This window comes from Haplochromis burtoni, unplaced genomic scaffold (assembly GCF_018398535.1).
Source record: "Haplochromis burtoni strain Fernald_Lab_line unplaced genomic scaffold, NCSU_Asbu1 Contig_159, whole genome shotgun sequence".
Lineage (NCBI taxonomy): Eukaryota > Metazoa > Chordata > Actinopteri > Cichliformes > Cichlidae > Haplochromis > Haplochromis burtoni.
In genome coordinates this window covers 1,221,091-1,239,609 of record NW_024582520.1, presented here as the reverse complement: position 1 = coordinate 1,239,609, position 18,519 = coordinate 1,221,091, and the positions used below count along the sequence as shown (strand labels likewise).

The 18,519-nt window shown below is 41.5% G+C and overlaps 1 protein-coding gene across 9 annotated transcripts in view; it reads right to left on the bottom strand.

Moving 5' to 3' along the window:
- The window catches only part of zgc:66433 (uncharacterized protein LOC321250 homolog), a 52,801-nt gene that overhangs the window by 12,360 nt on the left and 21,922 nt on the right, over positions 1–18,519 (bottom strand). For 5 of the 9 annotated variants that reach the window (XM_005933238.3, XM_005933239.3, XM_042225098.1 and 2 more), the window contains 4 exons: positions 10,950–11,032; positions 7,394–7,568; positions 3,851–3,977; positions 61–195 (listed from right to left, as the gene is read on the bottom strand). In XM_005933238.3, coding sequence (XP_005933300.1) covers positions 61–195; positions 3,851–3,977; positions 7,394–7,568; positions 10,950–11,032 — 520 coding nt within the window. Of the gene's footprint in view, positions 1–60; positions 196–3,850; positions 3,978–7,393; positions 7,569–10,949; positions 11,033–16,579; positions 18,449–18,519 lie in introns of those variants that run through there. The other 4 variants (XM_042225099.1, XM_042225103.1, XM_042225101.1 and 1 more) reach the window with 2 other exon arrangements.

Sequence of the window (18,519 nt, the reverse complement as noted above, 5' to 3'; positions counted from 1 at the left end):
GCCAAACTCAGGGGCACTAACAGAAGGAAGGCATCATTGAAAGCATGTCTTTATCAAGACCGTGTGAACTGTTGTGTATTCTGGTGGGCTGCAGGGTAGGCCGTCATCCTCAGACATGGTCGCAGGATCTTCTGCCCTCTTCACACACATCAGAGACGGTGGAGAGCCCAGTTTGATGGCCTGCTTCAGCTGAAGCTGCAGAGGAGGAAAAAAAAAAAAAAGCACATTTATGACAGCAGGGTTAGTGTGTGCACGTTTCAGGCATGTGCTCACCTGTTTGTTTTATAAGGAAGTGAAGGTGTTTATCATTACTTACAGTTGGGGAAACACCATATCTGAGACCCTGTTTAATAAACTACAGCTCTGTATGAAAGGCTAACAATGGCGTGTTTGAGTATATGTTTATTGAGCATTACAGCTGTTTGCAGGGGGAAAAGATCTTTACTGTGGTGGAATATGACTAACAGGGAATGACCAGTGAGGACTCATAGCTGGGCACTCGACAGAGAAGCGAAAGCCCTTTGAAAGTGATTGTGTATCTGTGTGTGTAGCTGGTATCGCAGAAACTCAAACAGTCTTTATCTGCGTGCTTCCCTGTAACAGTCAGTCAAGGACTCATTTACTCAGTTTCACAGCACAGGACAATACAGCTTTTCTGTAGCAGGGCTGGACACTGGCACGCACCAACACACACAGACACACACGGACACACAATACAAGTTTCTTGACAAAGTCACAAAGAATCTGCTGTTCTAAATGTTTCTATTTTAACATCGTCAGCTTATATACTGGAAGCTGTTTGTGGGTGGAAGCGAAAATTAATCTGAAATGTAGTTTTTTTAATTTAAATGTGCGTGAAAATGTGCTTAAAGGGAGGGTTCACCTCAAAAACCACATTCATGCATTTCTCCCTTTTAGCACTGGTTTGCCCATATCAGCTGTACACATGTCTGCTCTCTGTTGAATATAATGGAGCTAACTGACACTTGCACAAAGATTCTCGTGAGCATTTACCCTTCTATTAAACTCCACCTGCCAATCATATCACTCTGCTCATGATGCTAGCTGCGGTGTGACAGGGTGGACATCCTCAAATTCATCCTCCGCTCCGCTGTAATAGTGCACTGGTAGTCTATAGGTCCAACGCAGAGCACGGCAGAGCTCCACCTGTATGTAGTAGCTGTGTACTGTCACCAGGGGGCAGCATCAAAAATATGTTGAACCAGTGGTTAGTGTGTTACAGTTGTTAGTGCTTGCCCTTTAGCCACGGTCCCACAGAAGACAAAAGTCTTTGTAGTGGAGTGAAAATTGTCCACTTGTCGGGCCACAGACAGTGTAAAAGATGGAGACACTGTAGCTGCAAAGTTGCATTCTCTTTAACGGCCACCAGGGGGTGATAGCTGTGGTTGCTCCTGTATACACCAATGAGAAATCGGCTGCCAGCTGTGACCACAGTAAACGATTTCCTGATAGGTTTATGGACCAGGTTACTAGTTTTGGGTAAGAGTGAGCAAAATGTTAAACTCATTGACAGAAAGGAAGATTATCCAATGTCAATGACTTCTGATAGACATGTTACTAGCCTGTGAGCTTCCTGGTCAGATTTACCCCTCAACTGCAACATCCAGCTTCAAAACACCAAAGAAGGCAACATTGAAACATAACACAACTTCATAAAGCAGTGGCTGACCTCACAGCAGCTACACCTGTCTTTTATATCATCTCAGTTGGCCAGTGTCCTGTTTTTGTGTGATTTTTTTGGTAGGACAGGATGCAATTGCATCTTTGTAGCTTCTGTATTGTCTGAATTCCTATACTTAAAGAGCTATACGCAGTGTTAGGAAGGTTACTTTTAAAATGTATTCCATTACAGAATACATGCCCCAAAATGTATTCTGTAACGTATTCCGTTACGTTACTCAATGACAGTAACGTATTCTGAATACTTTGGATTACTTAATATATTATCATGCTTTTTACAACAACGTGAATGTACTATTGCTGTGTGATTTATTACTATTACTGAAGGTCCGCGACTCCGAACTGTAGTAAAGGGACCTCTGACTAATACGGCGGGGTCCCTGTCGGCTCGTAGCCGAAAAATAGCTTTACTTTGTTGTGTGGGTCAACTTTTCTTGCGAGAGACAGAGAGAGGCGTTGAAAGGCTGCTCCAACGGAACTTATTGTTTTCGGAGGAAAACACGAACACGGTGTACAGTCGAGTCTTAATAGCTTACTTACAACTGGGCTCGTCAGGCACTCTTCTTGGCTGAGTGGTTATTATTATATTTACATGCTTCCAGCTCCCGTTTTTCCTCGATGACAACTCGTACCTTTCCACTCCCCTTTTTCTCCCTCCTCGCGCTCACAGACCCATAACGTGTATGGCAGTCCATTCTCCCTGCAGCACGGACTACACTGCCCATGATGCTACATTCTTTAGAGCTATGCTTGTAGCATTCTGCCTGTTAGCTTAGCACAACAACAACAACGAAAAGGCGCTCTCTCACCCAGGAAACACACAGTCGCAGAGAGAGAGAGAGAGCGTCGCCCTGTAACCATGGCAACCGTAACGCTGCCGCCTGGAACAACAGAACGTAGCTGTCAAACAAAACCCAAACAGTCCTGACCCGCGACAAAATGAAACAGGAAAGTACCGCAGTGTAATCCATTTATTTCAACAAAGTAACTGTATTCTGAATACCACCTTTTTAAACGGTAACTGTAACGGAATACAGTTACTCATATTTTGTATTTTAAATACGTAACGGCGGTACATGTATTCCGTAACTCCCCAACACTGGCTATACTACTGGACAACAAACGCAGGCCCAAAAACGCCATCAAATGAAATTTTTTCTATCTGAAGCTTTCTGGACCGGTCACAGTGGCAACACCCTTGTTTAGTGAGTTACTACATGACAGTCACTCTCCTGTGCATCATGTTAATGGCCTTGTAGTGTATCGATCCTTACATAATGTGTTTATTTTTGGCTCTGGAATGGCCTCATTCTGCTTATCAAACAGGCAGCACAGCTCACAGCGAGGATTAAGGTCAGGAAATCTCCATTAGATTGTTTTTCCACAGTAAATTCACTTTATGGAAATCAGTCTATTAGCAACTTGCATCTCGCCAAAATATCTGTGGCTGTTTTGCCTGAAAACTCTTGGATTTGATTATCAGGCACTCTGCCCGTGTCCGTTACACACTTTCTGATCTACAAAGGAGCCCAAATCAAACACTTCCTCCGTTTTATTTTAGCTTACAGGAGAAAGTGTTTCTTTTTAGCAAAAATCGCTTTAAGGAGTTGTTTGAGTCTCACTCCTCTGTAGCTCAGCGGAGCCGTTTCATTGGAGGTCAGCGCGTCCGTCTGGGTCTCATGTCTTCCCCTTTTAGCCCACTATTGTGACAGATACTCTTTCTATCTGTCTGCAGTTCTTCTCATCACGCGGTCCTTTCATTTTGCTTTGACAGAACTTTAATCTCTATTTGTGAAACACATCAGTTCCGCCTGTCCAAACCGCTGCGTTTATCACATTACACATGGATCAAAACTTGTGTGTAAAAAGTCAAAGATTATTTAATGCCACTTATTACTCGTAATCCCACAGGCTTAATATATAGCAGATCTGCTGGCAGCACTTTGTTCAGTGCCCTGGGGCATAGAAGTGCTCACTCCCAAACACACTTAAATGTGTCAGACTGTGAATCTTTATTTGTTTATTATTCCTTAATAACCCCTGTAGTCAAAGGTCAAGGGGTCGGGGGTCTCTGGTGTACTAGACCTGAGAGGACTTTAACTTTAACATGTTTATCTTTGATCCGGTAACTGCGTTTGTGTGCGCATACCTGGAGTGATTTCACCTTCCCATGAAGGCTGTCCTGCGATGCCCCCAGAGCCTCGTTCGCCTCCGATGAGTCAGAAACAAACACGGAGTCATGTGACAAAGCCTTGCCTCCCAGACTGATCTTCGACCTTTGGGAAACAGGAAGACGAAGAAATAAACACAGCACAGAGTGATGTTTCACAGCTTCTATAACAAGACAGGTAGAAGAAAAAAAAGAACCAGATGGCGGATCACGACATACAACAAATACCATAAACTACCCATGCAGAGTGTTTGGAATGTGTCGTATAAAAATATATATCAACTGAAAAGAAGTAGTTTTTTAAGTGATGGTTTGTTGTCTCCCAGTAATTAGGATGATGATCAGAGAAATCAGTAAAATGTAACTAGATATTTCCTGTGACAGACTGAGACAAAGCAGGAAGTGGCACCGCTTAGGAAAACAAAGAAATTCAGGACTTTTCCACAGGAAAACACACATTCTTCTAATTGTTACAAAAACAGGAAGCGCTGAGCCTTCGCTGAGGTGAGTTTGACAGAACAGGAGATGGATGTTAAAACTAGAGATGGCACGATACCACTTTTTTATGTCCGATACCGATATCATAAATTTGGATATCTGCCGATACCGATATGAATCCGATATAGTGTTTTTTAATCAACAAAACTGTTTTTTAAATATCTTGCTGCATTTTGTATAAGTTCATACTCAAGTTTAAAACAACAACTACACTAAAGCTATTCTGTTATACCTGTATGCAAAAAAATATTTCATAGTTCAGCAATACTGATCAATCTAATAAACTTAAACCTACACCATCCTCCCTATTCTGGTATTTTAAAGAGTACTTAGCGTAAATATTAAGCAACCTAACTAATAGGGTTCCAACTCCCAGCAACAACAAAAATAAATAAATAAAAAATAGGGAACCACCCCTCACGCTCCACCTCATGATGCTTAATCGACGTAATCAACCTTAATTTGATGCAGTGTGAAAAAAAATGCACAGAAATCAATTATTTTTCAAGAAATATTAAATAGATTCAACATCTTTCTTCAACAAAATTGCAGACTGCACAGATGGTACCTTCCCAAAGGAAAAAGTACTATAGCTTACTAGGGTATATATATTAGACTTAATAGTCACTATATACAGTAATTGACTTCTATACATCCATCCATCCATCCATTCGCTTCCGCTTATCCTTTTCAGGGTCGCGGGGGCGCTGGAGCCTATCCCAGCTGTCATAGGGCGAGAGGCGGGGTACACCCTGGACAGGTCGCCAGTCTGTCGCAGGGCTAACACACAGGGACAGACAACCATTCGCACTCACATTCACTCGCACATTCACCCCTAGTGGCAATTTGGATTATCAATAACTTCTATTCATTTTACATCAAATTAAAACTTTGGGTGTCAGATAATTATTTATTAAAAGCTAGACATTTTAAATGAGAATAAGAAAGAAAAGTATGTCTTTGTGCCCCCTTTTCCCTGTTAATGCCCTATCGGCCCCCCTGGCTAAACTTTGCTAGATCCGCCCCTGCACAGTTACCAGCGTCAGCTACGTAGAAAAAGATCCTCGAGTAGAAAGTAATAATAAATAAATTCTAACAACAGCTGATCAAGCTTAAACGTGCTGCTGTTGTTCAGCCGCTGGTTTCCTCTTTCTGGTGCAAAGTGGGCCAAAAACAAACAAGAGACGGACTCGCGACAGAAAAGCCGATCAGCTGATCATTAAGCAGTTTCATGATTGAAGTAGCAGCAAGAAGAGGCAGTCGCTTGTTAAGCTTAACGCAGGAATGCTTTACAAACATTCAGAGATGGACTTACACACTTGCTTTACTTCTCTCGGGGATAACTTTGTCGGAGATGAAATGCCGGGTTGCTAGCGAAGCTCCAAATGCTATCCAGACCACCGACAGGTCCCGCATGCCACAGCCGCTCTATCACGTGATGCATACTGCTCCGACGTGCTAACGTTCTGAGGTGAGTTACGGCGTGTTGCAAGTTTTGTGAGGTGCTTTCGTGATATTTAATGGATCGGATTACATTTTATTTTTCTCCGATATCCGATCCAGTAATTTAGGTCAGTATCGGACCGATACCGATACGTAATATCGGATCGGTCCATCTCTAGTTAAAACACATTTACATTTGAAAGGGAAATGGGAGGAAAATGGTTTTGCTTAAAAACACACCGTTTATGTAGTTTTAGTTCCATTCCACTTCCTTCAAATTGATTTTTGTCATATTGTCCTGTCCCTCACAAACAGAAGGTTTGATCAACAGGTCGGTGGGCTAGTCACACCCCGAGATGTGTGCTACAGATGACCAGTTTTTAGATATCGCTTCTCTCTGACATCAAACACAGCCAGGAGTAGAAAAAACTGTCTAAAACTGAGTGTTCGGAGCATTCTGAAGCCTTTCGGCTCACAGGGTTTACTTAAATGGTAAATGGCCTGTATTTGTATAGCGCTTTACTAGTCCCTAAGGACCCCAAAGCGCTTTACACAACCAGTCATCCACCCATTCACACACACATTCACACACTGGTGATGGCAAGCTACATTGTAGCCACAGCCACCCTGGGGTGCACTGACAGAGGCGAGGCTGCCGGACACTGGCGCCACCGGGCCCTCTGACCACCACCAGTAGGCAACGGGTGAAGTTGTGTTGCCCAAGACTTCGACTCAGGTTGACCTAATTATTTGAAATGTTGGTCCATGCTTAAAGGTAAAGTGTGTAAAATCTCACCATTAGATGTCATTAGACTAAAAATCGCAATCAACTGAATTTTGTCTTTATCCTGTTTTCCTTCTCTCACCCCAACCAATCACAGCAGATGGCCCCGCCCCTTCCTGAGCCTGGTTCTGTTGGAAGTTTCTTCCTGTTAAAAGGGAGTTTTTCCTTCCCACTGTCGCCACAGTGCTTGCTCATAGGGGGTCATATGATTGTTGGGTTTTTCTGTTTCTGCATGTATTATTGAAGGGTCTACCTTACAATACAAAGCGCCTTGAGGCGACTGCTGTGATTTGGCGCTGTATAAATAAAACTGAATTTTATTTTCCTACTCCTTCCAGTTCTCCCAGTTCATGGAGAGAAATTTGCCTCAAAAGGGTTGCAAATGATTATGATATGATCCACAAGCATAAAGTAGGATTTAGAAATGTGTACAATGATTTGTGTGTAAGGACTCACACCCACACACAAATATGAAGCAGTCTGAGGACACGTAAAACGATTTTACAAATGCGTCCATCCAAACCTGAAAAAACACTGAACATTTATGCACAATTTATCAAGTTCATGAATCCGGAACAGATTAATCCAAGTTTAGCGATTTGTTGGAAGATATATGATGCACACTACTCAATGTATATTTACGAGTATTTACAACCGACTGTAGCTTTAATACGAAGATATGACAAAATGAGCATATAATAAATAAGTAGAGGCGTGACAGGTCTTAGTTGAGCTCTGTGTACTTTCATCAGATTGTAAATAAAAGCATGTCATTCAGCACACGTGTGCGATCTTACCCAGAGCCTTTATCCTTCTCTGCTCGAGTAAGTGTGTTGCTCTCTGATGCTTTGCTGACATTGTCACTCGACTGGCTGGCTTTAAGGCTCGCGTCCGCTCCTGCAGCTGATGGATCCTTTCTCTTCTTCCTGGCAAAGAACCTTTTAAATGTTTGGAACTTGGACTTCTTCTTTCCTGAGAAGACAGAATCATGAATCATTGCATGGTGGTGCACAGTTACATGCTGATGAGAACATTACACACATGGCATCTTTACACACTGCCCCAGTGTGAACTCAAGTTATAGAGCAATTAGTCCTGCGGTGGATGTAAAGACACAGGTAGGCAGCCCAGAGGGAACCACACAGAGCGAACGATGTGTGTGTGTGTTTGCAGAGGCCAACATGAAAACTGAAAATACACATATGCATAAACAGACACAAACTCAAGCTTGTAAACCTACCCCCACAGTGGGTCCGTGTCTATTAGCACCACAGTGGAAAAACTCAACAGCTCTTTTATAACTTCTTAAACAGCTGTCATCAAGAACCTGAAATGGTCCTCGCTCCATCTCACATTCAACAGGGATGTGGGCTGGCTCAGCACTTATACACTACGCATTTGTCTTCAAACCACATGATCAGTATAAAGAGTAGTGCAGAGTTGGTCTTTTTTTTATTTTTTTTATTCATCTACATAGTAACAATGGTAACATGTATAGCACTTACAATGTTTACTATGTTCATTAGCTTAGCTAATATTTACTGGGTCAAACCATAGACTGTACATAAAAGATGAACACAGCCTGTGGTTTAGAAAAACAAAGCCATTATAGAAGTGCACATTGTTTCTAACGGCCAGCAGGGGGCAGCGCTTCTTGTTTCAAAAAGAAGCCAGAATGATAACGCGGTGTAAGACAGCAGTTCATAAACCAGTGTGCAATGCATTGATTGCAATGGTAGAGGTGTAGACCTGTATACAGCTGAGGATGATGGGGAAAAAACAAAACAAAATCTGAATGTAGCTAGGCTTTCCAAACTGTCAGTGGTTGAAGAGCATTGTGGGTAATGTAGGTTTTGTAAGGTGGGGAGAAAAAAAAAGCAAAAAGCATTATTGTTGTATATTTTGAGTAAACTGAAGTAGCCATCAAATAGAAACACTTGTAATCAGACAAAAGTCATCACAAAGTGCAACATGTTTCATTGTTTTCACAGCTAGACAGAAACAGAAACAGCAGTGACAATATTTGGAGATTTAGATTTTCCAATATATTTCTTTCAGACACACTAAACATAAACAGATTTCTAACATTTAGTTTATGTAGTTTCTTTACTCGTCCACGTTCAGCCCGACTCTGCTCAATCAGCTGGCTGTTGTGTTTGTAGCATCCCAATCAGAGAAGAGTCCTCTGGCTGGCAAACTAAGTAAGACCTATAAAATGTTTGAACAGTGTTTTTTAATGTTTCTACTCTACTTTTTAAATTTTCATTTTGTGGCCTTTAAAATCCTGATGCCCATAGGAGTGGCAAATAGCTAATATCACCTGATAATATCGGCCAACCTATAAATCGGGTGGACTATTTGTTACACGCACTACAGGAGGCACTTAAAACATCCCCAGAGAAAGGAAACAGAAGCTGAGTTGCAAGAAAGAGAAACAACAATGAGAAAGAAGAAGTCGGGAGCAAACAGAACAACTGTAGTCAAACTATTTTGAGGACTCCTACCCCTGAGCCATCCACAGACATTCTTCAGTAGAGATTTCAAAATAAGATGCATTTTTGTTCCACGAGCTGTGTCATTTTCATCCTCCTCCCTGTGGGGAATCCTTGAGCATTCCTTCTTTTCTAAAAATACACTTTCTGGTTGGAGCTAAGTCCCAACTGAAAAATGTTTGGAATCCAAACCTGGTGCTGAGGCCAAGATGCTTTAAATCTCTGGGTCACTCACTCAAGATCATGTTAAGCACATGCGGTGCATTTTCTTTTGGGATTTTTTGTGTAACACAGAAACCCAAAGACGTCACTAAAATAAAAGTCTGTCAAAATATAATGAAAACCAATTTTAGCATCTTAATGAGATGCCATTAAACCGCACACAGAACAAGTTATTGTTGGATAACTGCAGTCCACAAAGTGCTGTCTTTACTTGAGGAGGTTCCAACCTGCTTTTTGATGAAGCTTCAGAGGCCTTTCTGCATGGCCAAGATGAACTATCAGGGGGAAGCACCACCCAACAGTACCATTTATTGTGCTATTTTAGGCACAATACTCTATTAAAGCCAAAAGGTCTGCTTAGAAAAAGGCAGCTGATTCAGTGGAAGGTCAGCGTAGAGCTGAGATATTATAGTTTCTCCATATGCATTCTGTTATGACTATCAGGACCTATACACAGTCCTGAGCTCAAAATTAGGGGCAACTCAGCTGAACTGTGAGAGGATGGTGACCTTTGAAAGGGAGACAATATCAGGGCTGGGATCTCCATAAAAACAAAACTACCAGAAAAATTAGAGACTGTTCATTTCTTGTGAAAAGCAAGTGAGCAAACTTGAAAATTCAGCAGGATTATTGCACCAGCATTAGCCCAAGATTCAAAACTGAACCGAGAGCTTCCTGAAAACAAACTTCTGCCTGTTATTCACTCACATTATCTTGGACCTCAAGCCTGGGCACGAAAGACCAGTTTCATCACGTCTGCTTAAGTCACTGTGTTCACAAGAAGCTCACAACTTAACCTTTCCATGTCGACACACATCTACATCCTGGTTCCCACTCTGTTTGTTGTTAATCTGTGTGCACGTCTGTGTGCGACAGCCTTGTGTTTTCCTCCATTTCCTGCCACAACCTGCAAGGAGATATTTGTGTGCGATCGTTCGAGCTGATTGGATCTTTGCTGGGAGTGAGTAGAAAATCTCATTGCTGATATCGCTGGCAAGTACCAGCATCCAACCATCTCTGAAACAACATTTATTATTGTCATCAGAGCTGAAAGCACCAGGAGTTTCTGCATGTGTTCCCACTAAATGAGACCTCAGAGATTTACAAAACATGCACTGATAAGATTCTACTGATTTGGAAAAAACATGTATTTTGTTTCAGTTGTTGCAAACTTTCAAAATAAAATTAAGCAAAAAAAAAAAAAGAAGCAAAAAGTACAACGTTTGTATTAACACAATCTTTTCATGCAGAAGACTTTCATCTAGAAAACTGCCAAAGTGCCTGGATGATCTGGTTTTCACTGCTCTGTACTGTGAAATTAAAGCAAGGAAGCCTCGTTAGCTACAGCCTGAATGATTACAGGATGGACAGTAACTCATTAGCTGTGCAATCCACAGAAAGTATGAACCATCTGCCGAATAGAAACAGTTGAAAGGTCATTTTCACATTCTCCCTGTGTGTCGATGACCTTGCAAACTCCGAGTTGAAGCTGAAAAGAAAAAAGGTCGAAATGATGCAAATTACAGACACGACCTTTTCATGTGATTACAGCGAAGACAGCCACTCAGCATACATTAATACTAAATATGCCTGGATTCCCAATCAAACATTTACAGAAAACATTTAATCAAACTGTTACCTGAGCACTCTTCCTGGACTTCAGCAGGCTCCTGATTGGTCGTTACGTCTGGAGTTCCTGATGCCATGGCAGCACTGTCACTGCTGGGAGGGAGACAGATGATGAGTTTGATGATTATAAAGTCTTTCATAAGTTTCATGAACAAGACCAGAATCAGGCTGGCTGCTGTAAATCAGTAGAAAAAAAATAGAAAAATAAATAAATGTCTGCATTTATCTAAACCTGCTTCTGCCTTCTTATTTGGCTGATATGGCAGCTACCTAGTTGCAATGTGATCAGATTAAAAAGTGATTAAAGTCCTACTTAGAAGTGTCAAGACTGCTGGTAAAAGTGGCTTGGCGTGGTCGGACCGAATGGACAGGCGACTGTTGGGGCGGATTACATCCATAACAAGTCACCACCTTATAAAATCCCCCCAAAGCTCATTATGCAACTCCTGGATGCATTAACAGTGATGTAGTTGTTCATTCATTAAACAGGTGGAAACGTGTGAAAAGTGCTTCTCTTTGCTATTTAAACTTTAATCTCCATCTGATGTGTCTCCACAATCCAAACAGTCCTAGCGGAGGCACGCCTGCTATGTTTCCAGTGTACTCCTGCGCCGTTAACTCAAGTGTTCATCACGTCAACAGCAGGTGCCCAGCAACCACCGAACACAACCTTAAACAGATATGAAATCACATTATGAGCGGGTGCCTTGTTAAGGCTCTGTGTGCAGCAGGACTGAGGGCTTCACATTCGGGCTGCGAGTCAGCCTTCACTCTACAGTACAGTAGGTTCATTTGCAAGTCATCATTTTATCATTATTATTATTTTAAATCACTCTTTGCACTGCACAGAGCTCTCTCGAGCCCACAGGACGTCTGAGGCCACGTGAGTGCAGTTCCAGCATGGTGAACCAGTTAGACGATCCTGTATAAAAGTTTTACTCTAGTGTCAAATCTAATTAGCCGTGCACTGTGCTGTGTGTTGAGGATTTCCTGAGCCGTTTGGCAGGAAGTGGACTCATTGCTGATATGGTTTTCAGCAAACATGTCTAATTGTAGCTGTGCCACCATTTATTTCAGGTCTGCGGAATCTGTGGAGGTTAGTTTGTCAATGCTTCACTGGGCTGAAAACAGAAACTCGATGATGTATCAGCGTGAAATTTCATAAGGATGTTTGCAGTTTCCAGAGATGAATCCCAAAGATTCTGGAGATCCCCTGGCTGTTTGACAGCTAACCCCGTGATCTGACTCAATACAGAATAAATTACATTAACATGGATGTATGTCACACAGCGGAAATTTGTGTTTTTATGTTTTATCAATCTGTGTATTGGTACATAGTGTTGATTTTATTTGCATGATTTTATAGTGATATTTATATTGCATGTTTGTTTATTGATATTTATACTGCATGGTTTTATCCTCATATTTATATTTGTGTTAATGTTGTACCATGTTCCTTTAACCCACTGTGGACTAAACAGTCAATTGTAGGCACCTGTGAGGTGGGGGCGTTCCCCAAGGTGGCCTATCAGCCGCCAGGTTGACCTGTTAAAGGGGATGGTGAGCGCAGAGACAAAAGGAGAGAGGAGTGACGCACGAAGGGTGAGGAGGCGAAAAAGGAACGCGTGCAACCCCGCACGTGTGTGGAACGAACTGCTGCCTGACTGTGGGGCGCCGCGAGTTGTTCGGCGATCCAGTCCTAACGGCAGGAACGGCAACAGTGGGTGGCGATGGCTGCAATGCACGACAGGGCAGGGATGCCCCTCTGCCTGCATCTGACGGTGAGACGAGGGAGGCCGTGTTCAGGTGTGGAGTGGGGCGGGACTGTGCGGCGACGCGCTGTCAGGAGGAGACAGGTCTGCGATAGGAGCCCCCTCCCTGGTCTGTTGCTGACGAGTTTTACCATACTGGAAGAGAAGTTCCTCTCCTGTCTCTTTCATATAAGGACCATTCGCCCATGTGTGGCTGGACTGTGGGATTATGGGACTATGGGAGAGTAATTTTAGTATATGGAAAACATGTTTTAGCCTTGTTTTAATAGTGTATAGTTATTTCTGCCGGCAGGGTTTTTAGCGGGTTGCAACACTATTTTTATTGTATACGGGGAATTTTATCTTGTATTTGTGACTCTGGCTGTGTTTTTATGGAAATAAATGGTGTTTGAAGCCAGCTTAGTTTCTGTGCCCTGAGCGCTGACCCGCTCACTCCCCTTTGCGCTTGTATGTATAAAGACGTGTGTGGTGAAGATTTAGGTCCACCAGTCATCTGCTCAATACAGAATAAATTACATTAACATGGATGTATTCATTGTGAACAAGTGCAGGTTGTCTAACCAAAGTAAAATAACAATAAATGAACGAATCTTCTTTGGTTTAAAGGTTTCTATGGAAACAGTGATATGTTGTTTTGGTTGTACCCAAAATTGGTGGGAAACGGGCACTATTCAAAACCCCTTCTTGTTAATCACAATAGTTTTATTTATTATGCATATAAAACCTTAAACTTGATTTCTTGTGCATCCAGAACCTCCAAATTTTTAGTTTAGCAAAATCAAAAACAAGTTACATAGTTGGATTTTATCACGGATCAACTTTAACCTTTACCCCAAACTAATGTTATCTAAACGTGTGATTTCTGGCTTTTGAAATTAGTTTTCCCAAGTCCGTATTCCTCAAGCTCTTTCCAACTCAGATTCCCAGAAGTCCACGGCTCACACAAATATTTCTAAAACCAGTCACTAACAATAAAAAAGATTCAAGTTTAATTTTGCACAAATAAAATAAAGGTCAGCATGATGTTTTCCCCCTGGTGATCCACACTCAAAACTGCAGTCCCGATCGTGGCTTTACCACCTTTTTAAGTCTCGTCAATCAGCGAACAACAAACACTCAGAGCCTTTTTGTGCTTCTCTAAAGCGTAGAGTTTACTTAGGGATTATGGTTACTGATGCCTGATCCCCGGTGTGATGACTCACAGTGTCAATGAAAAGCACCCATGAAATAAAAAATAAAATAAATAACAGGAAATTAAAAAGACTGAATGTTTATTCATTTTAATTATGAGGCACACCCGTAAAACTGCTCATTAACACAGCTATCTAAATCAGCCAATCACATCGCAGCAACTCAGTGCAATTAGATTATATAGACATGACAACCTGCTGAAGTTCAAACCAGCAAGTTGCTTCAAGGGACTTAACAATTACCATGGTTACAGCCAAAGGATACAGAACAGCATCTCTGAATGCACAGCGGCCTGAACCTTTAAGCTGAAAGGCTACAACATGCTAAGAACAGGAAATTAAGGCTACAGTTCGCACATGCTCACCAAAACCTGAGCATACAAGACTAGACAAATGCTGACTGGTCTGATGGTTTTTCATTTCTGTTGTGAAATAAGGATGGTAGTGTCCAAACTTTGCATAAACAACATGAAAGCATGGATCCATCCTGCTTTGTACTAACAGTTCAGGCTGCTGCTGACGTAACAGTGAAGAGGATATTTTGTGGCACACTGTGGGCTCCTTAGTTCCAACTGAGCATCATTTAATCACCACAGTGTACACACCTTCTGATGGAGGATACCGTGTTATGTCATAAAGCTCAATCATCTCAAACTGGTTTCTTGAACATGACAATTGAGTTCACTGTACTGAAATGGCCCCAAGAATCACAGGATCTCAACCCAATAGAGCAGTGGCCTCAACCCACCAGTCCATGAGTCTGTTGGTACCAGGCCGTGGGAGTTGAGACTCGGGTGTGAAATTTATGGTTTTCAGGGTTTTTATCGGTTTTATCATTAACTCAGTTTCCTTGGGTCTATTCCCGTGTGTTATGAATAAATCTCCCCTTTTTTTGGTACCGGTACTGGTTTTATTTGTTGTATTTATCCGCGGCACCTTAAAGGCCAGTCCGTGAAAATATTGTTGAACATAAACCGGTCCGTAGCGCAAAAAAGGTTGGAGACCGCTGCAATAGAGCAGCTTTGGGATGTGGTGGAATGGGAGATTCTCGTCACAGTAGCTGACAAATCTGCAGAAACTATGTGATGATCTTTTGTCAGTATGGCCCCAAATCTCTGAAACAGTGCCTTGTTCTATGCACAAAGAATTAAGGCAGTTCTGAAGTCAAAAGGGAGTCGAAACTGGTACTAGAAAGGTCTACTTAGAATCTATATCCATAAATAATATCGCAGTTAATCTTAAACCTCACGTTATGTAAGCGAGGATCATGGGAAAAGTCAAACCATGAACACAGTTTACTTAACAGCAAGCCAACAAAGAAGAGAAGTCCTTAAAGAACTAAACACAATCACAATAGGCATCAAGTTCTTTTTATCAGCACCCGTGTCCATGACTACAACTGACCGATGTCCATCTGCTTATGAAGGGTGTGTCGTGACTGCTCCAGGTAAGAGCTAACAGGTTAACACTGTGATAGAATTGTTTGTGCTAAAAAAAAAAAAAATTTAAGGTGGAGAAACCGCCACTGTTTTTTCCCATCGTGTTGTTAGTGTGAGAAGACTCCCTCTCTGTTAAGGAAGCAGCTGGAGAACTTCTTGTCAACTGTGTTTACAGTGAGCTGTGTGTTAAAGAAACAGAGAACATTCCAGAGGGTCTATTGACGTACTGAGGGCCTTTCACCAGTATTAGTATTATATAATCATAAGCTATTATTGGTTTGTTAAAGTCGTGTGAATCATCACCGTCATCATCATCATCCTGTACAGACTCTGTAGTCTAACACCTTCTCTTATCAGAATTTATTTCAAAGCCACAAACGACTGAACCTCACCGATTTGTATTAAACACACGGTGGTTGTATTGTTTTGCTATATACATTATTTTTTATACTTGAAGTATTTTATTTAAATGCCATGGTTACAAACTGGTATATGCCAATGCTGTTATCAGGTGATCACAGTACAACCTTGAGTTAACTGCATAAACACTTACATAGACTCAAGCGTATCTAGAAAGCAGCTACACGAGCAGAAATGAGCATAGACACTCATACAGTGTTGTGATATGAATGAAATCAATACCAGGTAGAGGTAAGAAACAACATCAATGTTTACAGGTGAGGGCCAAAGTATTGATATTTAAGAATTAAATTATGGGGTCCAAACTGCTGCTCTCATGTCTGGGTATTAAGCATTTAATAGAACTGAAGCCACCATGTAGTTAGCATAGAAAAAGCTAGCATTGTTTTCTGCAAAAGACAGTACCATCATGAATATTTAATGAATGCGTTCTTATGAATGCACGTATTGTATCCTCCTGAGCAGAGTGTAGCCAAAAACACTCAGCTCAGGGCTTCATGACAGGACATTCTTAACCAGTGAATGACGTCATGGTGGCGGAAGCCATCTTTTTTATACAGTCTGTGTACTTAAAACATAGAAATTTATATAGGATCTTTGAATTCCTGGCAGGAGAGTAAAAAAAAAAAAAGTATCTGCCAAAAATAATAAATCCTGATATGTTAAAGCTCAACTTTCATTTTAAAGAATGAGCAACAGAGCTTAAATCCTGAACCTCCAAGGGACGGATCCAACAAAGTAAAAAAAACAAAAACTCTTTTACAGTGACGCAGATGTGTTAGGATGAAGATCAGATGGTCAGGAGTCACAGTGACTGACCTGTGCCCATTTCCAAAGCCGGATCCCCATGGTGACATCCTCCGCTTCATTAGAAATACAGATAGACGAAGGCAGGCGAGACAGAAGGATGGATTTGCAAACTCAATGACAAGTGCAGATGAGACGAACACAAAAAGCGAGAGGGAGTGAGAGAAAAGAGCGAGAAAACCAGAGGAAGGGACAAACACAAGAAAGCGGGAGGGGACGGGGGTCAGAGAAAGGGGCTGTGGGAAAGAACAGCATGAAAGGAAAGATGAGTCTGTTAGATAAACACAAGAATATTGGGACGAAGAGAGAGACAAAAGGGAAAACAGACTTACAGTAAACACAGAGGCTTCGCAGTGGAAACAAAACACTGAGACTTGCAACCAAAGATGGTAAGAAGACCCTGGACAAAGTTTTCCCTCACAGAGACATTTTAGTAAATAAACAAAGGGCCTTAAATTTTAAACAGATAATCTAGGAGATCACGACCTTAATGCAAAAACTTTTTATCCAACCATATTCAGAACAAACAGGACTTTTTCCATGGCTACTATGTCTGCACTGAAGCTTGCCTGTGTTCTTTATGTAACCTTAATTTGAGTTTACGATGAAGGACTTTTTTCAGTCTATGTTAAAGAGTTGTTGGGGTCAGCTTTGTGTTTGTAGTAAAACCACATGATTGTAACTGACTTATGGCATTTCACTTTGAAGCCAAGTCTGTGGCACACAGAGCCAAGGTGGCAATGGTGCAGCTAAGATCATCTCTGGGGCTTCAACCAGTGGATTCAGAATATAACCCAGTACTTCTTAATACACACCATACACCTAAAAAAACAAACAAAAAAAAAACAATAATGTAGGCTTCACATGTCCATCAAGATTCTTTCTCCACAACAGGCTGTTTCACTGAACACTGATTTAAATGAAAAGAGCTGCTTCTGCCCACTCTCCTTTTAACAAAGAGTGCTGTGGCTTTTCTTGTGTTGCCATGGATATCCTACTGGAAAATAAGGAAGGGAAAAGGATAGTGACTGGAGGTTCCTCCAGTAATATAAGTGGAAAAAAATATTCAAAAACAAAAAACCAACCAAACAAAGAAAAACTCCTGCTAAAGTTTTAACAGCAAACACAGTTACCATTTTTAAACTGACCATTTATTTAAAAAACCAAAAAAAACAATCTAGGTCCTGTCCTTGTTTATTGCTGTCAAAGTCCGTGTTAACATTTCCAGAGTTTCTGACTAGATTAGAAGAGTTAGCTCTGGAAGCTAACGGTCATGTTAGCCACATTAGCCACATGGCATGCTAACGCTAAAGATTTTGGCATAACAACAAAAATGTGAGTGCTCCGCTGGGTCTTCCTCAGATGCCAGGAGAACATCAAAACTCCTGTGCACGCAGAGAGGAACAAGCGGGCTCGTAGCAGGGACATGTAGAGCAAAAGATAAACAGGCTGTAGCGACGGGGTAATGCTGGACTGTTAGGCAGGTGCTTATTTGGAAGAAGTGGGCCGTGCTGGAGGTGGTAACTGTGTAGCTTTTATACTAAAGAGGGCATAAATACTGTTATGAGTATAAGCAGAGTGTAATCTCAGAACACAAAACTTATATTTCACAGCAATATTTACCCAGCAATGCCACAGGAGCCATCATAAAGCCTTAATTGCTACTTTTGTTTTACCGTATTTCAGGCTTTGTTTCTTTTCAGATTAGTTAGATGTTACAGGCTTTTTTCCCCTCAAGGTTGCACTGCTTCATGAGAATCTTCTGTCAGCTGTTCATTAACTTATTCTTGTTTCATACTTATCCTTCAGCAGCCTGACTTTCATGCAGTGCAAACACTCTCAAATATATAATTAGCTTTATTTGGAAGTGCATGACTCTATGGATGGTTGACAAGGACTGTGTGTGTGTGTGTGTGTGTGTGTGTGTGTGTGTGTGTGTGTGTGTGTGTGTG